Source organism: Amaranthus tricolor, chromosome 14 (assembly GCF_026212465.1).
Source record: "Amaranthus tricolor cultivar Red isolate AtriRed21 chromosome 14, ASM2621246v1, whole genome shotgun sequence".
NCBI classification, from domain to species: domain Eukaryota; kingdom Viridiplantae; phylum Streptophyta; class Magnoliopsida; order Caryophyllales; family Amaranthaceae; genus Amaranthus; species Amaranthus tricolor.
Genome location: NC_080060.1, coordinates 2,427,404 through 2,448,884, shown reverse-complemented (window position 1 = coordinate 2,448,884; position 21,481 = coordinate 2,427,404). Strand labels below are relative to the sequence as shown.

Here is a 21,481-nt window from a genome sequence, read left to right as displayed (position 1 = left end):
CGACATATTACTACTGTAAAATCTCACGTAATAACTATATAATTCGTATTATTGAATTCGTTTTTATGAGTTAAAATTAAATCTTATGTCCAAATTAAATTTTACATCAATATAAATCAACTTTTAAAATCAAGACAAAACCTAATTTAATTATACATCAAATTTATTTTAGATGGCTTTATTCAATATTTTTTTAGACACTATTCAATACTTCTACGGTTCTACTCAATACTTTAAAATATGAAAATACTGAAGTTACTAATGTACGGAAGGTCAAAGACAAAAATACAACAATTCCGTAGACTAGAAAGGTGAGACAAAATAGAAATACTTCCATAAAAAACAAAAATTTCCATAAGTCAAAAAGTCAAAACATAGAAACTTCTAGACTACACCTACCTATTTAATTTGGGATATCATGCTCCGGGATATCCCATTTTCGATACCGGATATCCAAATTAATCGGTAACCAAGTAAAACTACTCCCTTCCATTACTTTTACTTTTCTTCAATAATTACAATTTAAGAGCAATCTAATGAAGGAAATTAGATAGTTTATAGAAGATAAAAATAAAATTTTGAAATGAAAGGATAAATTAATGTTATGGATGAAAACTTTAAAAAATTTAAAAAAACTAAAAATAAAAAATATAAAGTAAAAAATAGCAAAACCCATAGGACAGAGAAAAATTTAAGACGATTTGCATATTGAATAACGAGACAATTTGTTCATTTTGGGAATAATACACCTGCCTCCTTTAATAAAATTAAAACTTTCCATTTGCTTAAACAAAAAAAATTAGCTTTTCTTTATTTTTAGTTTAAAAAAAAATTTAAATAACGAAAATATTGATATCCGATTGCTTAATTTTTCCTCGATTGTATGTGTAATATACTCTTTTTTCCTCAATTTGACCATTAATTGCCTCGTGTCCCTTTTCATGGAGGAATGATGAACATAAATATAAAACGGTAGTAATGTTGCAAAAGCACTAGTGTTCCCACCAATAAAAACTCATTGTTTATCTAAGAATCTAAAACTGTAGTAACAGTTAAATCCGTAAGCACAAAACCTGCCAGCCAAAACTAATGCACATCATCTAATCCTCGACAGTGGTTTCTGATTTATTCATTGTATTATCTCAAGCAAGATAAGTATCGATCGAAGCGTACAACTGATTAAAAGGAATTGCATTTGATCGGAAAATTGTGGAGCCCACAACTAAACATCATGGTCAAACAATAAGCATCGGATCGAGTCAACATTGTGGCTGTGGCCTAGGCGTCATGTCATATAAACTCTAAGATATCTTGTAGGCAAAATCGCTGAGAGGAATAAGTTACGTTACAAAGAATGTCCACCTGATCGGCTTCTACAACTTATGCAGAAGCCATATTTGTGTACCTAAGTTCTTTCTTCGAGGAGCTCGTCCACTGTTTCGGTCTCACACAATTCAGCTCTTCATCAATTCGTGATATCAATCTTGTGAACTGTACTTCACTTACTATTCAAAGTCCGAGGATATCTCAGTACGTCTTTTTGCGTAGAACTGGCTTCCTTGGTTCTTTTTTTGCCGTAAAAGTGGGTCCTGACACGACTATGCCTGAGACCAAATCTTTTAATCTGTACAATAATAGCCAAAAAAACGTCAATACAATCTGTTTATCGAAATGCATTTTAGTTACAATAGTCTCAAGACGAAGAATGAATCTGACTGGAGGGCAAGGAGGAAATAGCATTACCGTGGCATAGTCATAAAAAGAAGTATAACTGAAACTCCAACTACAAGAGGAAAAACTGGGGCTGCTGTTAATTCCTGTGACAAACAAGTGATTTTTATAAACAAAGAACTGCCATAGATCTGAAGCACACATTAACCGATCCAGAGTTTATTACTTAAAAACTGAAACAAACCTGTGTTTGAATATCCTCTTCTATTCTGTATCGAAGAGGGCCAACATGAACGTGTCTATGCTTTTCTAAGTCGACCTCAATTACGTCGGAAATAAATTTATAGCTGCTTGATGGGAGATTTGATCGAAGCCGCAGCAGGTGCTTACCCTTGGGCAAATCTTTAACCTGGAAGAAGCGAGATAGTGGCAGAGGGAAGGAAGACTCAACCTTAGATGGCTCAATTCCTGACTTAACCTCCACGAAAAGATGTGAATCTAATTCCGCAATAATTTCACCCTCAACATGGCAACTCAAAATACTTTGCTCAGGCTCTTCAAAAACTACAAAATCCAGCCCCTTGATATCCTCAGAGCCAACCTAAGAACATAACACCGCAAATTAAATATATCCAATGGTAACAACAATAAAGTGAACCGTGAAATTATTTCTAAGCGATAAGCAAAGCTTTTTAAGGAGACATAAGTAGTCTCTTAATGATTCCAGAATGGAGATTTCTATAATACTCCCTTCGTTCCTTTGAGATTGCTACTGATAGTGACATTGTAAGGGGAAATATCACTATCAGTACCAATCTAATAGGGACAGAGTAGTAATGCGTAATACAACAGAAAAGCTAAAAGAGCAAACTCTATCAACAGCAGGTCACCAAAATAAATGAAAGAAAACACAAACTGTTGAAGAGTCATAGAAACAAAATCCTACGAAAAACCAACAAGGCGAAGAGCCTCAATTTAAATATCAATTTTGGATACAAAAAGAATTCTTTAGTTTTCACAGGGAAAAGGCATTACCCCTTCAGCCAAATTTATGAAGTTTTGAAATAACAATGCAGATTTTAGGCCATTGCATAGCAATTGGCAAAAGCATGAGGCTTACATTCACAGTAATAGATTCTGGAGATGCACGCTCAATCCCAGCACTGGACAAATCACTCCTTTTAGCTACCTTGATCACATAGGTTGTGTCTGGGAGAAGTCCACGCAATCGGTAGAATCCAGATGAATCAGTAGTTGTTTCCTCAAAGTAGCCTTTTGACTCTGCGCGTGCCTCAATTGGAATACCCTCCTTAGGTTGTCCGGACAACAAAGTCACCACACCCATAGCACTGTCGGAAATACAACAGTTAGATCCAAGAAGTAGTATGTTACTGAGAAGAGTGACAAGATTTAATCTGGGTAAAATCATGTACAATGCTATACTAAAAAAAAGCCAAGTAGAAACCACATCTTGCTGACTGGCACAGATTTTTTGCATATACTTCCCTATCCAGACAATTAACAAGAAAAAAACCATCTCATAAGGTATGGAAAGACCATTATGAAAACTTGCTTGGAATATCCTTTTCCATCTATTCAGGATAAAGGATGCCAAATAGACTAGTTTCCAGTATATCCATCCATCATGCAGCAGATACAAAGTGTGTTCTTATTTCTTTTCTTACTGCCTGTGCAAGCTCTTTTAATACCAGTGCTCTGTTTTCATGAGTCTTTCTTCTATTCCACAATCACGCTTATGACTTTACAGATTAAATATTAGTGTGTGTGAGGAGCACGTACTACATAATATTATCCTGATTTTGCAATCATAAACGCAATTAAAACCTGAAATTCATAATCCATATGCACTCTGAACTGCAACTATTATAAATAAGATAAGATAAACCTCTTCTGTCAGAGAAAGTGGCATATATGGAAGTAAATCCATCCAAGAGAGTTCCAAACCTGTAAGCAACACGAGTAGCCTCAAAGACAACTTCTTTAGACTCCCCAGATCCAAGTTCAATTGGTTGTGCACGAGGAGAGAAAGCATATTCCTGAAAGCATCATATTCTTCAGTTAACACCAGAAAGTTGGACGATCAAAAAGCTAATCAGGACAATCAAAAACCAACACTTAATTATCTAACTAAGGACTATCTACGGTGGGTGGATCATTGGTGCCACCCTTCTCAAATCCCAACCTCCGGCATGAGAAGAAGGTACTCATCACAAACAATATGTTAACAAGGAATTATATGAATATGTGATGCCAGATTCATTTCAAACACAATAAACTCAGTGAAATGAAAATTCATCATTCTCAAAAGATATCACGCGAGCAGCACAGCAACATTACAATGCCCCATTTCCACTAAAGTCACTCCCTCCTAAGCAGGGTAGGGGAATCAGATGTACAAAGCTAGCCCTTGTAATGGCAAAGAGGCAGGACCAGAATAGTAATGACCAGAAAAAAAAATAAATAAATAAAAAATAAAAATAAAAAAATCTATAGATGTAACTACAGAGACAGCAGTCAGCTCAAAAGATCAAACCACATTAACTATCTTTTTTAAAATGGTAAGAGAGCAGTGTTTTCAGCATATACCTTTAGCAAAGGACGGAGATAGAAACTACCAGGAAATAAATTCTCAAAAGTAAAATATCCACCAACTCCTGTAATGGAGTTGTTTCTGTAACCATCATCGCCGCTTAAGGACAATAAAGCTGAAGGAAAAGGCTCTTCAGTGACTTCATTAGAGTGTATGTGTACATAAATTTGACCAAGCTTCTGGCAGGAAAAGAAATTAGGCCCAACAAATTTTAAATGATAGCCAGGCTGCACAAATAGAAAACACATTATGATCCACCAAGTAAGCACAAAAATAGCAAACAATAATCTACAAATAAAAACACTATTGGAACAAATTGGCAAGGAACTGTTATCCTTAAACATTCATATTTTCATCAACTCGTCATCATTAAGGATAAAATGACTAAACCCACTAAAACACATATTGCATCAATACGTAAATACACCATAGTATAGACAATGCTACATTGTAGCAAAGGGGAAGAGCAAGCGCTACCCCTATTAGTTTTTTTCTCCGAAAAAATATATACTTTTACATTGAATAAATAAGCTTAGATTGATGATAGCTCGGTCAGAAAATCCTCTAAGCACGTTGTAAGAAGTTTGAATTTCAAATCTTCCAGGCTGCAAATCTAAAATAATTGTCAATTTTTGCTCTAGTTTACTTTTATGTTTTGCACTTCATGAGTCACATTATTTCTAGTTATTGGTTATATTTTTCCTTTTTAGGGAGCGATTTTATAGCTAATAAGGTCATATTTCAATATATATATTAGGTGGGTATGACTAATTAAAATTGCAGTATATGTGACATTTTACGCTATCCTTTAGAAGCAAACTAGCCCATTTCACAACTATAATTTAAAAAAAAAAAAAACCGGAAGATAACTAACCTTAGAAGCTTCAATGTTGTAACTTATGTCATCATACAAAGGGCCAGCTATGAAGATACCATCAGGTCCAGTTGATGTTTCAAGAGCAATTTCACCTTTCTTAAGTAGAGCATTTTGGCTGTCTCCATCAGCCACAATCCTGACAGTTACACCAGAAATTGAGGGAGAGACAGATCCTTCAATATAAAGGCCCGAGCGGCCAGTAAACAAAGGAACAGAGTTCTGACAACCATCATGTGAAACTGAGATCTGGCGAAGATGGATGGATTAGAAAGCCACAATAGGTAAAAGTTTACAGCAATGTACACCAAGCTTACCTGATGTTGTCTAGGGTAGAACAAAATCTTTTTTATTCCATTTGTGCTTGAAGCTGCGGTTGAAGTCAAGGTTCTGCAGAATCAAACATAAGATTAAGAGAGGGTCAGAATGCTCCAGAAGAAGCATAATTACATGGCATTCCATTATCAGCATGTGTACTGTTATAGCCAAGGTCATCAAGGAGGGACCCTCTGTGACAAAGATTAGACTTGGAGGATAAGCTGTCACATCAAAATTTCCACACATATACCTACCATTGGTCACATGTTAAAGTATGACCACGAAACTCCTAGGTTTTACCCCAACACTCATATAAATACTACGCTTAGCCCACCAAGTAGACATTAATGAATTTCTACCTCTAAAGTACTCACAAAAAATCCATAGCATGATGAATGAATCTCTCATAAAGGATCTCACATCACCAAACAGACACTGATTTTCCTGAATTTATGCCACTAGAGATTCAAGAAAACTATAGTGACAAGTGACAAACCCTTTTGCTACAGAAGTACTGACTTAGGCATCAAGGGGGTTTTATCCAACTGGGCCAGCTCACGTGCATTGTAAATGCAGGATAAAGTATCAGGTTGCTCAACATTTCTTTGTCACTTAAACGATCTCAAACATCACATCCAGCAAAAGGTTGTTACAAACACCCAATCCCCAACACTTCCCCAATGACAAAGGATTGCTCAAATTGGCCTACATATAATAATTGAAAGCAACATTAAACATAGTTACTAACAATTCAAAACATGGATAAAAACAAAGATACACTGAACATTATCAAATTGGTAATATTACGCAACAGTATTAAAATATTCGTTGTCCAATTTTATCAAAAAGGAAACTCATTATTAGAAAGGGAAAAGGAGTTTCATTATAGGAATGACATTGACCTACAAGGTTGGCGTTATTAAGATTCGAAAATAAATTCATCACAGTTGTAGGCTTGTAACACACGCGCTGCCAAAGGCAAGATCATAGGAAGGTTTTCAGCTTGGTAATCACTGTGACAACTTCAAAATTTTGAATTTTTCACATTCAATCAAAGCATGAATCTAGATTATAACAGAAATTATGGAACAATCCACATCACGTGATAAAGAATCAACACAGTCAGAGATCAAAGCCACACGGCGCAGCCCTCTGAGAAACAGTAGCACGAATGTCTAGGAAAAAAGATTTGCCACCAAAAAAGAGGCTAATGATCTTCGAGATAGTATATCATATAGCATTAAAAATGAGAGCTAACATTCGAGGATGAAATTGATGACAAGACAATATGTTAAGAAAGTTAATTTCAAAGACCTTTAAAGCATCAAGGATGAGAAAAACTCCCTCTATCAAAACAAACAGAAGAAAGAAAGAAAGATTCCCTTTATTTGCACATTCCACATGTGTCACGCTATTATGATGTTATCCATCTTCTATCATTGCAAACTTCTTTATCTTCAGAATACTAGCTTCATGGTTAGAGAGAAGCGTTTCTAGCAAGACTCTTAATTAACTAAGGAAGAATTATGTGATCAAGCTTACGCATTAAAACATAAATCAACATTGGTATACACAGAAATAAAGACTATAAGCAGACAAACCATGCATCATAAGATGACATTCCTAAACACAGAAAATTGCATCTGATTGCTTCAAGACTTGATGGAAAGACATAATTTAGAAATACCTTGAGTCACTTGGAATTAAAGTGATTTTCGCCCCACGATTAACCCACATAGAATATTCATACACAAAAACATTTGAGTCTTCATTTTGATTTGGTACAAGTCTGGCAATTGTCCCGTCAACACTATTTCCATTGTCTAAGACATCAATTAAAATGCTCTCTGGAAGATTAATTGGTGTAACTGAGGTACGATCAACACTTATTTGTCCTTTCAAAAGATATTTTTCTGCTTTCAAATAAACAGGCTACAGACAAAATTGTAAAAGAAAATGAGTACAAAGAGAGATTGAGCAGAAAGGAATTAAAAAATCATATAGTATAGAAGAATAAGCACCATACCGTTAGATTTCCTGTATCAATATCAATGGAAGAGCTCCCAAAGAAAATGCAAGTGTTGACAAACTCTAATTTATTAATCCCAGGCGACTCCACACAAAAGCGTTGAGATCCTTTCTGCAATTGAAAATAAAGGGCCCATTGTTAAGAGTACAGCAAATTAATGACCATAAAATTAAGTTTGGAATCCAACCAAGTATATTTGCTCAGAACAGCCACCTTAATTTTTATAAGTACAGGCTCTCCTTCTGGCTGGATCAACCGAGCATCTACATCATGTGAAGAAGTGACATCAAGCCAGTAACCTTTCTGAGAAAACACTATCCCTTCAAGATCCTCTGTACCAACAACGACATCAGTAGAGCTATGCTCCCAACACCATCTATCTGCCTCCAGGGAATCAGAAGGAGCATACTTGGCCTAATTAATAGAAACATAACCAGATAGGAGTTACGATAAATGTCATCCAAGTAAATTTACAATCACTTTTTTCAATATTTGTTTAAAGAAGGATACACATAGATAGCATGAGAGAAACTCCATCATAACGCTTGAAATAAGCATCCAAATAACAATTTTCAAATATTCTATGGAAAAGTGATGCACAAGTCTGAAGAATATAACAATGCAAAAGGCTTATCCCCAAACGGATGAGGACTCCAAATCTGGATGCAAGTGATTGTAAATCAACAACTGTTTACAAAAACGACGAATATTCATCTTTGAAAAGCTACATCCAATCTCCATTTAAAATACAAGGTAAAATTAGCAATTCAAGTAAAAAGAGAAATGCCCCCATTATTATTATGTATACTGATCAAAAAAACTGAATCATACAGAAAAAGTTGGCAATTTACCAAGTATCAGATAACCAGAAAAAGCAACAAAAAAAGGAATCAAACCCTCAAATATCTAAAGAACCATCTTTCATTGAACAGGTAGCATAGCAGGATAAAACTCAAGTGCAAAACAAATCTGGACAATATGGCTTGCATGAGTAAAACAATGATTTCAAATTTTCAATTTCTGATGCAGTTTAAACAATCCTGGCATCTAGTTAATGAAAATTACAAAAGAGCTATAGCAATTGCAAATTTCAGAAGGCTCAATGCAACTATTTTACCTCAATCCTGTACTTTCCAGGGAAGACATTTGAAAAGGTGAACTTGTTATTCTCATCAGTCAACCTGACCATCCTCTTGTTACTTTTTGTACCTAATCTCACTAGTGTGATGGAAATAGATGAGCCACATTTCTCCTTACACACAACCTCTCCATAAATATTTACTTGTGCCTGAAAATTCCACAAACATACATCAGAAAATGCTGAATTTTACTTTTCCGTTCAAAATGCAGAATATGAAAAAATATGCCTGAATTTGATAATAAAAGTCATGTTAATGAAGTGTCAATAGAAAAGAAAAACCCAACTTCCAATTTGATTTTAAATGTTTCCTATGCAGTCCAGTGCTCAGCACCAATATGATTAAAAATAAGCCTTTTCGGGGTGATCAGACTCAGAAATTAGAACATGTAACTAACATCAGAAGATTGACACAAAAAATAAAGGAGAATGAAATACGATGTATGAACACTTTCAAGAAGAGACTACCTACCTGAGAAAATTCAATATTCAGGATTGGACTTCTAATGCTGACATCAGTATAAGGAGGCAAAAACACGATTTCTGGAGTATTCTCAGGGGAAGATGCCAAGGCAGACAAACGGTAGTCACCTGGTGGAACCTAATAAGGTAAAAGTAAATTACTAAATGTTCACACTGGAGAGCAATTTACAAAAATCATACTAAATAACAACGTAACAGAGAAGTGCAAAATTATGGTACAGTCATTTCACACATACCACAAGATCAGAAAACAATGCAATGAAATCCATAAACATCAATCTCCAAATAGCAGGAAAAATAACAAGAACAAAGCAAAAAAATATAGACAAAACGATTGAGGCAATATATCATCATCATCATCACAGAAGTCACCTGGATGAAAATTTGCATAACCATATGAACTAACAGCATGAAGAACACTAGTCATCTGGATGAAAATCTTGGAAATAAAGGTAAACACGAGTGTGAATAATATCAAGCATACCTGAAAACAGAATTTTCCATTTTCATCTGCCTGGGTCACTTGAGGTTTAACGCTCTCGGGTCCATGGGTTAAAGCTACCTGAATCCAGAAAAAAAAAAAAAGTAGAATTAGCAAGATCTGTAAGGAAACTCAGGCATATATAGGGTCCCAACATATGCTAAATCAGAAAAGATAAATCCGTTTCCAGAAAAATCAGTGGCAAATGATGAGTTGTACTGTAACAAGCATGATAATAGATGAACCAAACCTAGCTCTCTGAAATCACTTTATTTACAAACAATTAAACACACAAATATGTCAGTGACCTCATGACCCTTAGTGATGTTGTTTGTAGATTATTTCTTTTTCTCATAGAAATATTCCTCAACCTAGGAGATCAAAGTACCAAAATGGAAAAAAAAAAAAAAAAAAAAAAGGAAGATAATCCCGTAGAAACAGATAAATATGACATCGCCACACGCCACAGCTATGAACCCTTTCATATCAGAACATGACATATACAGGTACTGCTCTGAACGACCAGTCTCACACAACATGGAGGATAAGAAATACACTTAAAGAAGTAAGAACTCTCAAGTCTACTCTTATGCGAATAGAAACCTTCATAAGCGAGAAAGGTACAAATGGTTTCCTGCACAGCCGCAATACCTCTTCCCAAAGTTTGAAATTAATGTCGAACAAACAAAAATGAATACGCCTTTTAGAATTCTATGGTCTTTGTTACAATCTATAACCCTTTCATCTACGACAACTGGACAGAACTAAGTGTCGGTGTCCAACACATGTCTGAGAGAGTGAGAGTCTAACACGTAAATGCTTGAAACTTTGGGACCGAGACACTGTCCATGATAGAGAAAACATAGCAATATTTATATCTTTATGCAAAAATTCAGTACAGTCAGAATGATTATTTCTTCAAAAAAAATATACAATCTTTGTCAATGACGATCTCACATTAAAACATTTTGGATCAAGTAGCCGATCCCATATTGTTGGAATTGATGCTTTGGAATTGTTGTAATTTGTTGGTGTGTTACTTGGAAACTTGAAAGTACAAAGCCAAAAGATATAGGAAATTTGTCCTTACATTACAAGGCTTGCTCATTTCATCCTATTCCTGCCTATGCTATCTGTAACCTAAAGCATTAAACCTACCTTTTCTGATTTCAGTCCCCACAAAGTACCCAATATGAGACCTAAAAATGGGTTAGCCTAGGATGTTGAAGGTAATGTGTCATGACTAACGAAAAGCCCAGAATTCAGCAAGTCTATACTAGAAGGGGTAAAAAGTAACTTCATCAAGAATTTTGTTGAGAAAACATCTTTCTGTTTTTATATATACAATTTCTGTTTTACATGTTTGAGCTGTACAATTCTAGAGGATTGTACTTGCCTATATAATGAAATAGAGAATTAAGATCTAGGTAGGCTTGTAGTACAATATAGAGGTGTATTCACACTTGGAGTTACTGAGTCAGTCGAAGAACTCAGGGGGGCACACTGCTCTCTATACATAATACAAGCGATCTTTTCTCTACTTTTCTCTGTTCTCTGCTTTTCTTTTCTTCTTTTCTGTAATTCTCAATTGCTTGCTGTTTTGGTTGTTTGCTGTTGGAGAGTTTGTTGCAGGTCAGAAAGCTTGACATAATGCAAACTCAAAAATGAGACACTTTGTCTATTTAGCTTTCCTCACTACGATGAGCAAATTTATGCCGCCATTAAGAATGGACAAAATGGCAAGTGAAAGAAATAGATAGGTTCCAGACGACAATGAGAAGATATTGGAATTTTGGAACTTGTTTGAACTAGTCTGAACTTGCAAAAGTTGTATATTAAATTCATAGTGCAAAATATCAGTCGCATCACCACAGTATAGAGATTTTATAACTTACCACGATGATAAGCATGAAAAGAATCATGTCAGCAGAAATTTGCCACGTTACGGAAACTCAAAAGAGCAACATAGTAGTCTTAGTTGGAGGCAGATGAGATATTTACAAGCAGATGTCAATTAATTGTCGGTCTCAATTTTACTCTAGCCTTATCATGTTTTTCAATTTGAGAATCACCATACACGATTCCTTGTTCACCACAAATGCCGAAGAATCTCAATTCAAGATTTCAGCTTATAAACCCATCCACTGCCCCAAAAACATGGTAATTCTACTCCTCAAACATCACTCAGCTCTCAGGCCTCCGAATGAACTTCTCAAGGTAGCTACCAAACAACTTAGAATTAGAAACAGGAACGTGAACAAACCAAGATGATACAAAAGTATGCATTAATGTTCCTACCTACTGGAGCTGAATGACATAACAATTATAATTTTTTTACAGAAAAGTCAAATAGATTTGAAAGAGAGAAAATATGAAACTACCTTAGCCTTATAGCCAGCTTCAGCTATTCGCACGAAACCACAGACATCATAAGACACAGCTCTGATATCAGGAATAGAAGCCATATTGGGTAGAACCTAGTTGTAAACACAAATAATCACAAAAATCTGTAAATCATATTAACTGGGCTCCACCATGCTATTTGAAAAAGGTTAACGCAAAGAAATAAGCTTTGAAAGATATATTAGTTTCTTACTAGGAAATCCCTCAAAGTTTCAAACTTGTAATGCTTCTTATTAGCTTCTATGGCATAACGGTTAGAAGTAACCTGAAGGAAGAGCACCATCAACAAAGTATATTGACCACTAAATCAAACAAACATGCGAAAGCCATGCTTCCAGCAGCAATAGAAAAAAGCAGCAGTAAAAAGGAACAGTTACAGCCTTACAGGACCTATATGCTTTCAAAACTATTTAAACAGACGTATAAACTGTAAACATGAAGTCTAACGATTTATAACCTGGTAGATTACATCTTATGGTTTGAGAAAGAAAGAAATCAGAAAAATCATTTCTTATAATGTGTCTCACTTTTCCTTTCACGTGTACAGCTATACCATATTAAAAATGCCATTACAATATTCAATTACTCCAAAGGTATTGAGTGGTTTCCACCTAGGAGAGGTTTGATGGGATCAGACATACACAACATTACCCTTGTAAAAACAAAGATGTTGTTAATGACTTTTGATTGCAAACATCATCTGCAACTTCACACTTATACCCAATCATCATTTGATTTATGAGCGTTGGGCCATGTAGAATGTAGACATTTAAATGCTTTTCTAAATCTTTATTATAAACTTGAACACGTTTTTGGATATCTCATTTAAATATAAGTGGTAGGCAAAAGGAGTACAACTTCACAATATCTTATAATAGTTGCACGATCCAGAGCAAACATATATGAGAAAGCCCGGATTGGATAGGAGGCCATTACCATACAAGAGAAAAACCAATAACCAATATTACATCAGATAAAATATATGCATAAGCATAAAAAAATGTTGTGTGCATAGGAACTTTGGATGTCAGCAAACTGATGATACACTAGTTCATAAATCAGAAATATAATGCTATTATGAACCATATTAGTTAGATGTAACACAACACTTCATGGCATTATTGTCGAGGCTAAAGATTGACTCTCGGCAAGGTAAAGAATAAGTTCTTCAACGATTAACTTTAGCCAAATGAATGAAAATATTCGAGTGAAAAAGAGAGAATTAGTTAACCTAAACAGTTTTTATCAAATTTGATGAACTTGTCAGTGCATAATCTTTGTAGAAGTATTTATAGAATGATTAGATGAAATCTGCAACCATCTACAGTAAATGCATTGCTTGCTGCTGAAATTTTTTACCATACTATAATAAGGAAACAAATTCATCTCTTCACTTGCTAAGGATACCTGATCAAGCTTGTAATATCCATTTTCATCAGTGACAGATCTCTCTTGACCATCTACTAAAACTTTAGCACCATCTACTCCAGCACCAGTCCCATCCACCACTCTGCCGCCAATTGAGAATCCAGTCACCTACAGAGATAATATGAAAGCCACACATCAGATAGGAGTTATGGACAACTGAACCTGAAATGTAGGATTATGGCCAAAAACTCCAAAACAAGGATCAAGAGGATTTAAAAAATCAAGAGGTTTTATCACACAACAAAAAAAGTAGTTTCAAACACGGGACTTAAAAGACAAATCATGTTCTCTTTTCAAACATTCTACTGATTGGCATGTCAGAATCCTACTTCCTCATTCCTTATTTAGCATTTTCTCCCCTCTAAGAAGAATAAATAAAACGCAACTAATCTGTAGAGTGTTAATAGTCATAAAAAGGAAAGGTATGTTTTCTGGAAGGGTGGCATCAATTCAGTTAAGCTCGTTTCAAGATAGTTTCGCCAGTCCAATCAATTCAGCTGTTTAGTTCAGTTTAGTAAACCCACAGATCATCCATATATTACAACCATAAAGGCATAGACCATAACAATCAAAAAGAAATGGCCAACTTAAAACAGGCAATTGAAAAGGAAAATATAGGAGTTGACTTCTTGAATCCACAAAACAAACATATTTAGGAAAAAAGGGGGTTTTGCTGGCTTCAAATTTTGCAAGTTTATTTTATCGGTTATTTATTTAACTTTCTTAGGCAGCAAACGTTATTACACGAAATGTAATACGAAATGAAACACGATTATGAAATGGGAATGTGGAACGCTACCTACACTGAATCAGGAACGACAGGTACAAAGAGGTTTACTGCATTTAATATTACGCAATCAATCACTTGGAAATGAACGACACATATTTTCTGTAGACACTTGCACATTCAAGAGACGTAATAGTCTGCATAATAAATAAATATTCTTATTACAAGGGATGTCCCCCTACCCGGTTTCTCTCTCTCCACACGCACGCACACATGATTCAATACACATCATATATACACAAACAAAAGCATATATGTATTTAATTATGTACGTGTATATAAATTTCCAGATGTGTAAATGAAAAATGCAAATTTAAACAAACAACTGTTCCACATTAAGTCATCACACCTGAAACTTTTGTGGTACAGTAACATGAGAATGCTCGACAGCGATAGCCACAGTAGGTGGTGATACGTCAAAAACTGTGTTTTCACCCTTATAATAAGGAACTAGCTCATAAACCCCTGCAGAAATCAGAGAAAATTTTGCAAAGTAATTTTAGGCGAGACAAAAATATCAATAACATATACATATGAATTCAATCAGTCAAAATAAAAGGTTCAAAGCAATAATCAATAAAATTTCAGCAACAGATGGATATCGTTTAATGACAGTTTCTCGGTCTCAACTTTGTCTCTGGGCTTTGACTATGATATTAGGCACACTGACAGATCACTATCAGCTAAAGATGTACACAAACGCATCCGTAGTGCCAAATGACTCATCACTGGACACTTTCCATATATACCTCGAGCAGTAACTTCTATTGCAATAACTCACTCAAAGTGCATTAGAGCCATTTACTAAACAGATTTAGAGAATCTAAACTGGAAAAAAGGGGGGAATAAAAAGCGTCACAAAAATCATCCTTTTCATCATAAATTTTTGTGTGCCAAGAAATGCCTGAATATCACTAAGCTCAACTAGAATCCCAATAAACAGCTATTGGCAACATGAAAGAGGAGGGAGGTAAGCATCAGCAGTGAACCTACAGTTGACAACATACTCGGTTGAAATTATTGTTTGTGATTATAAATTCAGAAGAACGAATTAGTAGTTTGTCTTCAAATCTACAAAGTTCAAAAAAATCAAGAAAAGAGTAACAAGCAAACTAAAGTTATCACACCCATGGATAAGATCATGTATTCGTGATAATAAGCAGGCAGTTTGTTCTCATATGAGCACAAACAGATCAAGTTAAGTGTAAATGGAAAAGTAAAAGTATTGCTCCCACGATAAAACAAACCCATAAAAGAGAAAAAAGTTAATGTGACTTACCACACGGAATAGATTTGAATGTGAACTTTCCATCTGCATCAGATACAGAATGACAAAGAGCGTTTCTTTGCCCTGGACCATGACCAGCGCCCTGGGGACATTCAACTTCCAGAACATCATCTGAATATAAATAAATCTGAACTCCCAAGATCGGATTTCCCTAGATGCAGACATAAGCTTGATATTAGGATTGTTGAAGCTGATTAGACAAGAAAAAAGAAATAGTTTATACAAATTGATTATAGCAACTACAAGAACATCACAGACGCGTCTGTTGTTACACGGTCCAAAATCCAAATCATTAACAAACAAAGCTAAAGAAACTTCAATTTCTTGGAACAACTAACAGTCTCATAGAAGAAACTATATACCTGAGCTACGACATGGCCGCGAATTTCATACCCTGGAACAGAGAAAATATCGCCGATGACACCGTTCTCAAACCCCAACTCTACCTGCATATCAAAAGAAAGATTATAACTGGATCCTTCTCTACAAGCAACTAGTAGAGCCAAGGCATTGCGAAATGAACCAAAGAAATTTATGGAAGCATATGACCTCAGTAGAACCTATAACTTCTACATTCATATCAGGGTGGGAAGCTTGCAATCTGTACTTCCCTGCACCAGAGCAACACATAATTAGAAAATTGTGATTTGATCATTGGTCAAGATGGCTCAGAGTGACGAAGCTAAAGATAGAATCTTAAAACATATAAGAATGACACCAATGCTCCTCCAATAGGAAAGAAAAAATTCATTTGGCAAATGACTAAAAATTCACTTAGAGTGCCTGGCTTCAAATGGAAAGGATAAAGAGCAAACATAAAATTCCAATGGCATCTGAGTTTACCATAACCAAACTAAGGGTGACGGCGAAAAAATGCACTTCATCGTGCACTGCCAAAAAAACAAGCCACACATTCCTTGAAACTGGAATTCCTGATTGTCCACACGTCCACACATAATGCACGTTGAAATATTTGTTGATTCTCTAGCTGGTATTCAAAACTAAGAAGCTATACTACACTGACATTGTTGCATGACTAGTAGAGCATTGATTGTTTTCAAGTGAAAACATGGTAAAAGGGAGGAGGAGAATTGATGTATATAATTGTGTCAAGGTTCTGCCAGCAAAATATTAAAGTGCATGAACACTATTTCACCAATTCCAACAAACCTAGTAGATTGAAATAATACTACCAATACCATCACTCTTTTACAAGGATCCAAAACATTATGTATCTCCCATCTCAATAGATCACTCTATTGTTCTTTCTCAAAAAAAGGTTGTCACACTTCTATGGGGAATGAAAGTCGTCATTTGATAATTTCCCATTCAAAAAGTCCACCATATAATAACAACAAAAACATTGCATTAACTCAAGGCCACTAACTGGCGCCGTGTAGGCGGGCTAGACGTGTCATATTAACAGTCTTTCCCTTGTACTAACAAAGACTCACTATAATCAATTATATCCAAAACCAAAAGACTATGAAAGCCATTTTACTATAGTAAAGACTAAAATTTCATATTTTTACAAATTCACTTTGTTAGCTAGCAGTTAAAAGAAATACATCATAAAATATTTCTCCAACCAAAGGTTTTTGAGCTTACAATTGATCAATTAGATGATTACGTTGGGAAATGAAGAATGATCTTCAAAAACTCAATCTAACATTACCCTAGAGCTTCAATATAATATGCAATGTTCAACTAACCAAGCGAAGTGAGCTTGACTGCTTGAGAAGCAAATTACAAAAAGAGATGCATAGTAGAGATGGATACATAGCAAGGACCGGTACAAACCAGGAGTTATATTCTTGAAAAAGTAATCTCCAGATGTTGATGTCAATGCCGTAGAAATGAGATCACCAGATGAAGATAGAAGCTCTACAGCTACATTTGATGGACCTCCATTTTTCAATGGACAACTCTGGCCACCAACAGCCCCTAGAACTCTACCCGATAAAGAAAACCTATGACAGGCCAAGAGAATGTCAAAAACATCCCAATATAAAATCTTGAATATCAACTAATACACGCATAGGAATAGCTAAATTAAAAAGATCAAAATAATAATCGAATTAAAGAAACTAACTAACCCTGTGAACCGAAAGTTGATATCTTCATTTGCATTACATCCCTTGCCGTCAACAACAACAGGAACCTACAATTAACAAATTCAGCATAGATCAAAGCAACTGTAAATGTTTTTGAAGAACCATAATGCAACAAAAGAGAAATTGCTTAAAACAAATTCCACTATGCACTAGATTAGAGCTAAACCTTTTCTGGATCCCATGACCATCCTTTAGGCCCTTGCACCTTAACTATGAAGGATCCCTGCACGCATTAAAGGTGGGGTATAAGAAGCCAGCAAAATAGTATTTGTTTAGGGTTTTGATAACAGGCGGCCTGTTGGAAAATTTAGGTGTTATTAGCAGCTGTTTATATTTTACTGAATTAGTATCCTAACCAAGTGTCAAAACTCAAAAGAGAACCCTCTATTAAAGCTTCAAAGTACTCCCTCCGCCCCTATGAGAATGCACCCAAATTATTTTTGGTGGAATTTAGTGCAAAGTGAAATTTGGTTGGAGAATAAGACAAAAAACAAGTGTATGATAGAATGAGCGGTTAAATTGGAGAGAGAAAATAAGTTTGTGGATGAGATTTAAAGAAAGAAAGTGGAGTCATTGCCAAAAAAAAAAAAGAAAAGGGTGTAAAATGAGTGGGACAAACTAAAATGGAAAGAGGTGCAAATTGAGAGTAACAGAGGGAGTAACAACTGATTCAATACTTGAATCTTCTTCCTCTATCCTTCTATCGACGTTTTACAAGGAAAAAACCGTGTGAACCACAGAAGCAATAGACCCTACCAATCAGGATTCAGAATCACTGTCCCAAAGACAATTATATAGCTAGAGTTTCTCCTAAGAAACTCGGGTGACATGTCCAACCTTCAAATTGAACAGCTAACCTTCTCAAAAAATTTGAACAAATATAAGCTCATAGAAAATTGGGTTCCACTATTACCAAAAACAATTGTATCAACCATATACAAACCAAACCGTTTTTCACTTCTCAAATCCCTTCCCTCTTTCTTTTGTGGTTTGTTTTACAATAATTTCAAATCACCTTGTCATAAACAGGTATAAAATAGTAGCCATTAGGAGCACACTGAGTCCTGTCTTTAACCAGCCCATCCAGAGTTTGAAGCTCAACCTGAGACAAAAAAAAAAAACAAATTGTCAGCCAAATCAATTTTTCACCACACAAGTTTAAAAGATCATGAAAAGATGTCAAAGTAACCATTTAAAAATAAATTATAAAATGTGCATTTAATTTTATTATAATGAAGAGTAAAATATATTGAGGAAAAGAAAATTTTAGCAAAAACAAAAAACAAAACATAATAACATGAGAAAATACTATACACTATGATTTAGGTACAAGTACAACTGTGTTGCATTCAGCTAAACTGAGGAGTGAGGACAAAACCATTAGTAGTATCAGCAGAAGGAAAAATCAATGATAAGGCTCATTGTTGTGACTGATTATAAACAAAAGCATTGAATGTAAAAGTTAGTCCCACTACTGCAGTATAACGCCGTTATAAACTACAAGAAAAACAAGTCATTAACTTGCTTTGGAAAAATATTTAGTTCTTTCAGAGAGTAACATAATCAGCTAAAGATACAGATAAGGCACATAGAAAAAGACAGGTTTATGTGCACCAAAGGAGCTTTCCAATAATTATTTCAGGAAAAGTGTTCTCAACTTCAGTACCTAAGAGTCAGTCAGATTTGGCTACTTAATGAAAAATTTTATACACATCTTTCATCCAAAATTCATGATGAACAACACAGTTACTTCAAATCGAATCATAACTCCAAGCACTATCACATGATTCACTAATATTCTTGCGAATCACGAATCAGAAAAAGCGAATTAACTGTCGAGTTATCATTACACTGACTCCAAGTAAACAAGGCCCCAAAAAGAAACATTACAACTGCAAGAGTTTCGTTTTCATAGCGCCTTCTATAAGATATTACCTTAGGTTTATTAGTTTGAAAATTTTTCTCAGTATAAACTATCCAATGTATTTTTTGATCCATAATATCTTACATTATTCATAGCAAGAAAGCATAAATAGTTGATATTGTGAGAATATATACATTGTGAAAATTGACAAATCTAATGAGATCTTAGTTAACTATGTTAGTTCTTATATATTGGGGAGAAATTATGAGACAAAATTGTTATACCAATAGTATCTACCATGCAACATGGCAAGTAAATAAAACCCCAGAAGTACGTAGAGCCAAATAAAAAAATGCACCAGCGTGTTGAGATACTTAAGAGTTCTGAATTACCAACAGAAGATGGTAACCTCATCCAGGGACTATCAAAAAAAATCCTTGAATGTGACAACTGTCAAACACTGGTTGCTTCACACAATTTCTTCTCAACTTCAGTTTTTAGCTTTGCTAATATCAACCAAATTTATCAAAAGTAGCCCATCGCTCTTCTATATATTTTCCGTCCATCATAGCCTGAAGCCTTATATTTACACTGTTGTTATTTGTTAAAATCCATAATATCTTCCATATATAAACTCCCACCCCAATAAATAAGTGTAAAATATACAGCAAGCAAGTGTTCAACTTTCCGCATCCGTACACACAAACAACAAAATCCATACAGTCATACGAGAAGGGAATACAACGTTATACAATCAGTACAAAGAACTCCAAAAACTCCAACAGCATATCATGTCACATGCTAATCTAAAACCAATCAAGTATCACAATTCACAAGGCCATTTACTTGATAATTTATTCACTAAAGGGAACTGCCACATAGCATTAAAAAATGGCATTAAACTCAATCACAGGTCTTAAACTAAATCACAGCACAAAAAAAATTAAAAATCTTTAAATAAGTCAACTTAAAAAAAAAAAAAAAGAGTAAACACCAAACAATACCGTGATATGAGAGTAATCCAATTTCGCATCTCCCGGATTCCTCGACTTGATCAAGCTCGAACTCGCCTAAAATCAAATATAGCACCACAAAAACATTATTTAGTTAAGCACAACAAAAATCAAATGTCGATGCACATTTCATGAACTCAATTTAAACAATTTGATTGAGATTTCAACTAATATTAAAATTGAAACTTTTTGATTCAACAACTAAGATTCAAAACTTAGCAAAAGGAATACCTCTACAAATCCGCCACATCCATAAATAGAATCGGCATAAGCTGAAGTGATGTGAAGTAGTAGTAAGAATGAGAGAAACGAATTGAGATGTGCCGCCATTGCCGAAAATCTAGTTTAGTGTGGAAGAGGGGATAGAGAAAAACCAGATCTAGTTGTGATTAAGCATCCGTAGATGGAACAAAAAATGCGTCAATGGTAGAGCTTAAGGTTTTTGGGGTGGTTTTTCTCTGGACTGCTTGCACGAATGAACTACTCACTAAGTGATCCGATTTAACATAGTATTATTTATTGTTCAACTATATATAAATCATCAAAAATTTCAAATCAATTTAGGTCATTTATAAATCATCATAAAAACATAAAATAAATATTAATAATATAAACAAAATAAAAAAAAAAACAAATAAAAATCATAAAAGCCTTACCCTATCAAAAATTCTTCCATATTTACTATTATTACAAATCACCGTTATTTACTTAGACTACCTCTATATATATCATACCAAGTATCCCACAAATTGTGTTTAACAAAAACATTGCAACTCGAGATCGTGTTACCATGTGATGGGCCATATAATTAGCCTATTATTCTAATTGATCAATTTTTAAGATTGTAGGTGGTCACTTTAACACGCTAAACGTACATACATCAGGCAAATGAGGATGGTTTAATTATGAGACCGTCTTATTAAAATTTGTGAAAACCCTGAAACATTCTAATTTGAGAGATTCTAGTCTATTTGAAGGA

At 34.8% G+C, this 21,481-nt stretch overlaps 1 protein-coding gene across 1 annotated transcript; it reads right to left on the bottom strand.

Annotated features, from left to right (window-relative positions):
• Nucleotides 1-998: 998 nt before the first annotated feature.
• LOC130799119 (uncharacterized) lies at nucleotides 999-21,016 on the bottom strand. Its single transcript, XM_057662192.1, has 27 exons — nucleotides 20,734-21,016; nucleotides 20,494-20,559; nucleotides 18,641-18,727; nucleotides 17,792-17,848; nucleotides 17,608-17,672; nucleotides 17,312-17,481; nucleotides 16,061-16,122; nucleotides 15,874-15,957; nucleotides 15,503-15,662; nucleotides 14,573-14,688; nucleotides 13,416-13,544; nucleotides 12,202-12,273; nucleotides 11,987-12,082; nucleotides 9,609-9,686; nucleotides 9,114-9,242; nucleotides 8,621-8,791; nucleotides 7,717-7,917; nucleotides 7,501-7,614; nucleotides 7,162-7,406; nucleotides 5,474-5,546; nucleotides 5,157-5,405; nucleotides 4,279-4,509; nucleotides 3,637-3,728; nucleotides 2,792-3,020; nucleotides 1,916-2,272; nucleotides 1,744-1,817; nucleotides 999-1,624 (listed from the first exon to the last, which is right to left on the bottom strand). The coding sequence occupies exons 1-27, from the start codon at nucleotides 20,830-20,832 to the stop codon at nucleotides 1,528-1,530; spliced, it is 3,603 nt and encodes a 1,200-aa protein (XP_057518175.1). The 5' UTR covers nucleotides 20,833-21,016; the 3' UTR covers nucleotides 999-1,527.
• Between the last annotated feature and the right edge of the window lie 465 nt (nucleotides 21,017-21,481).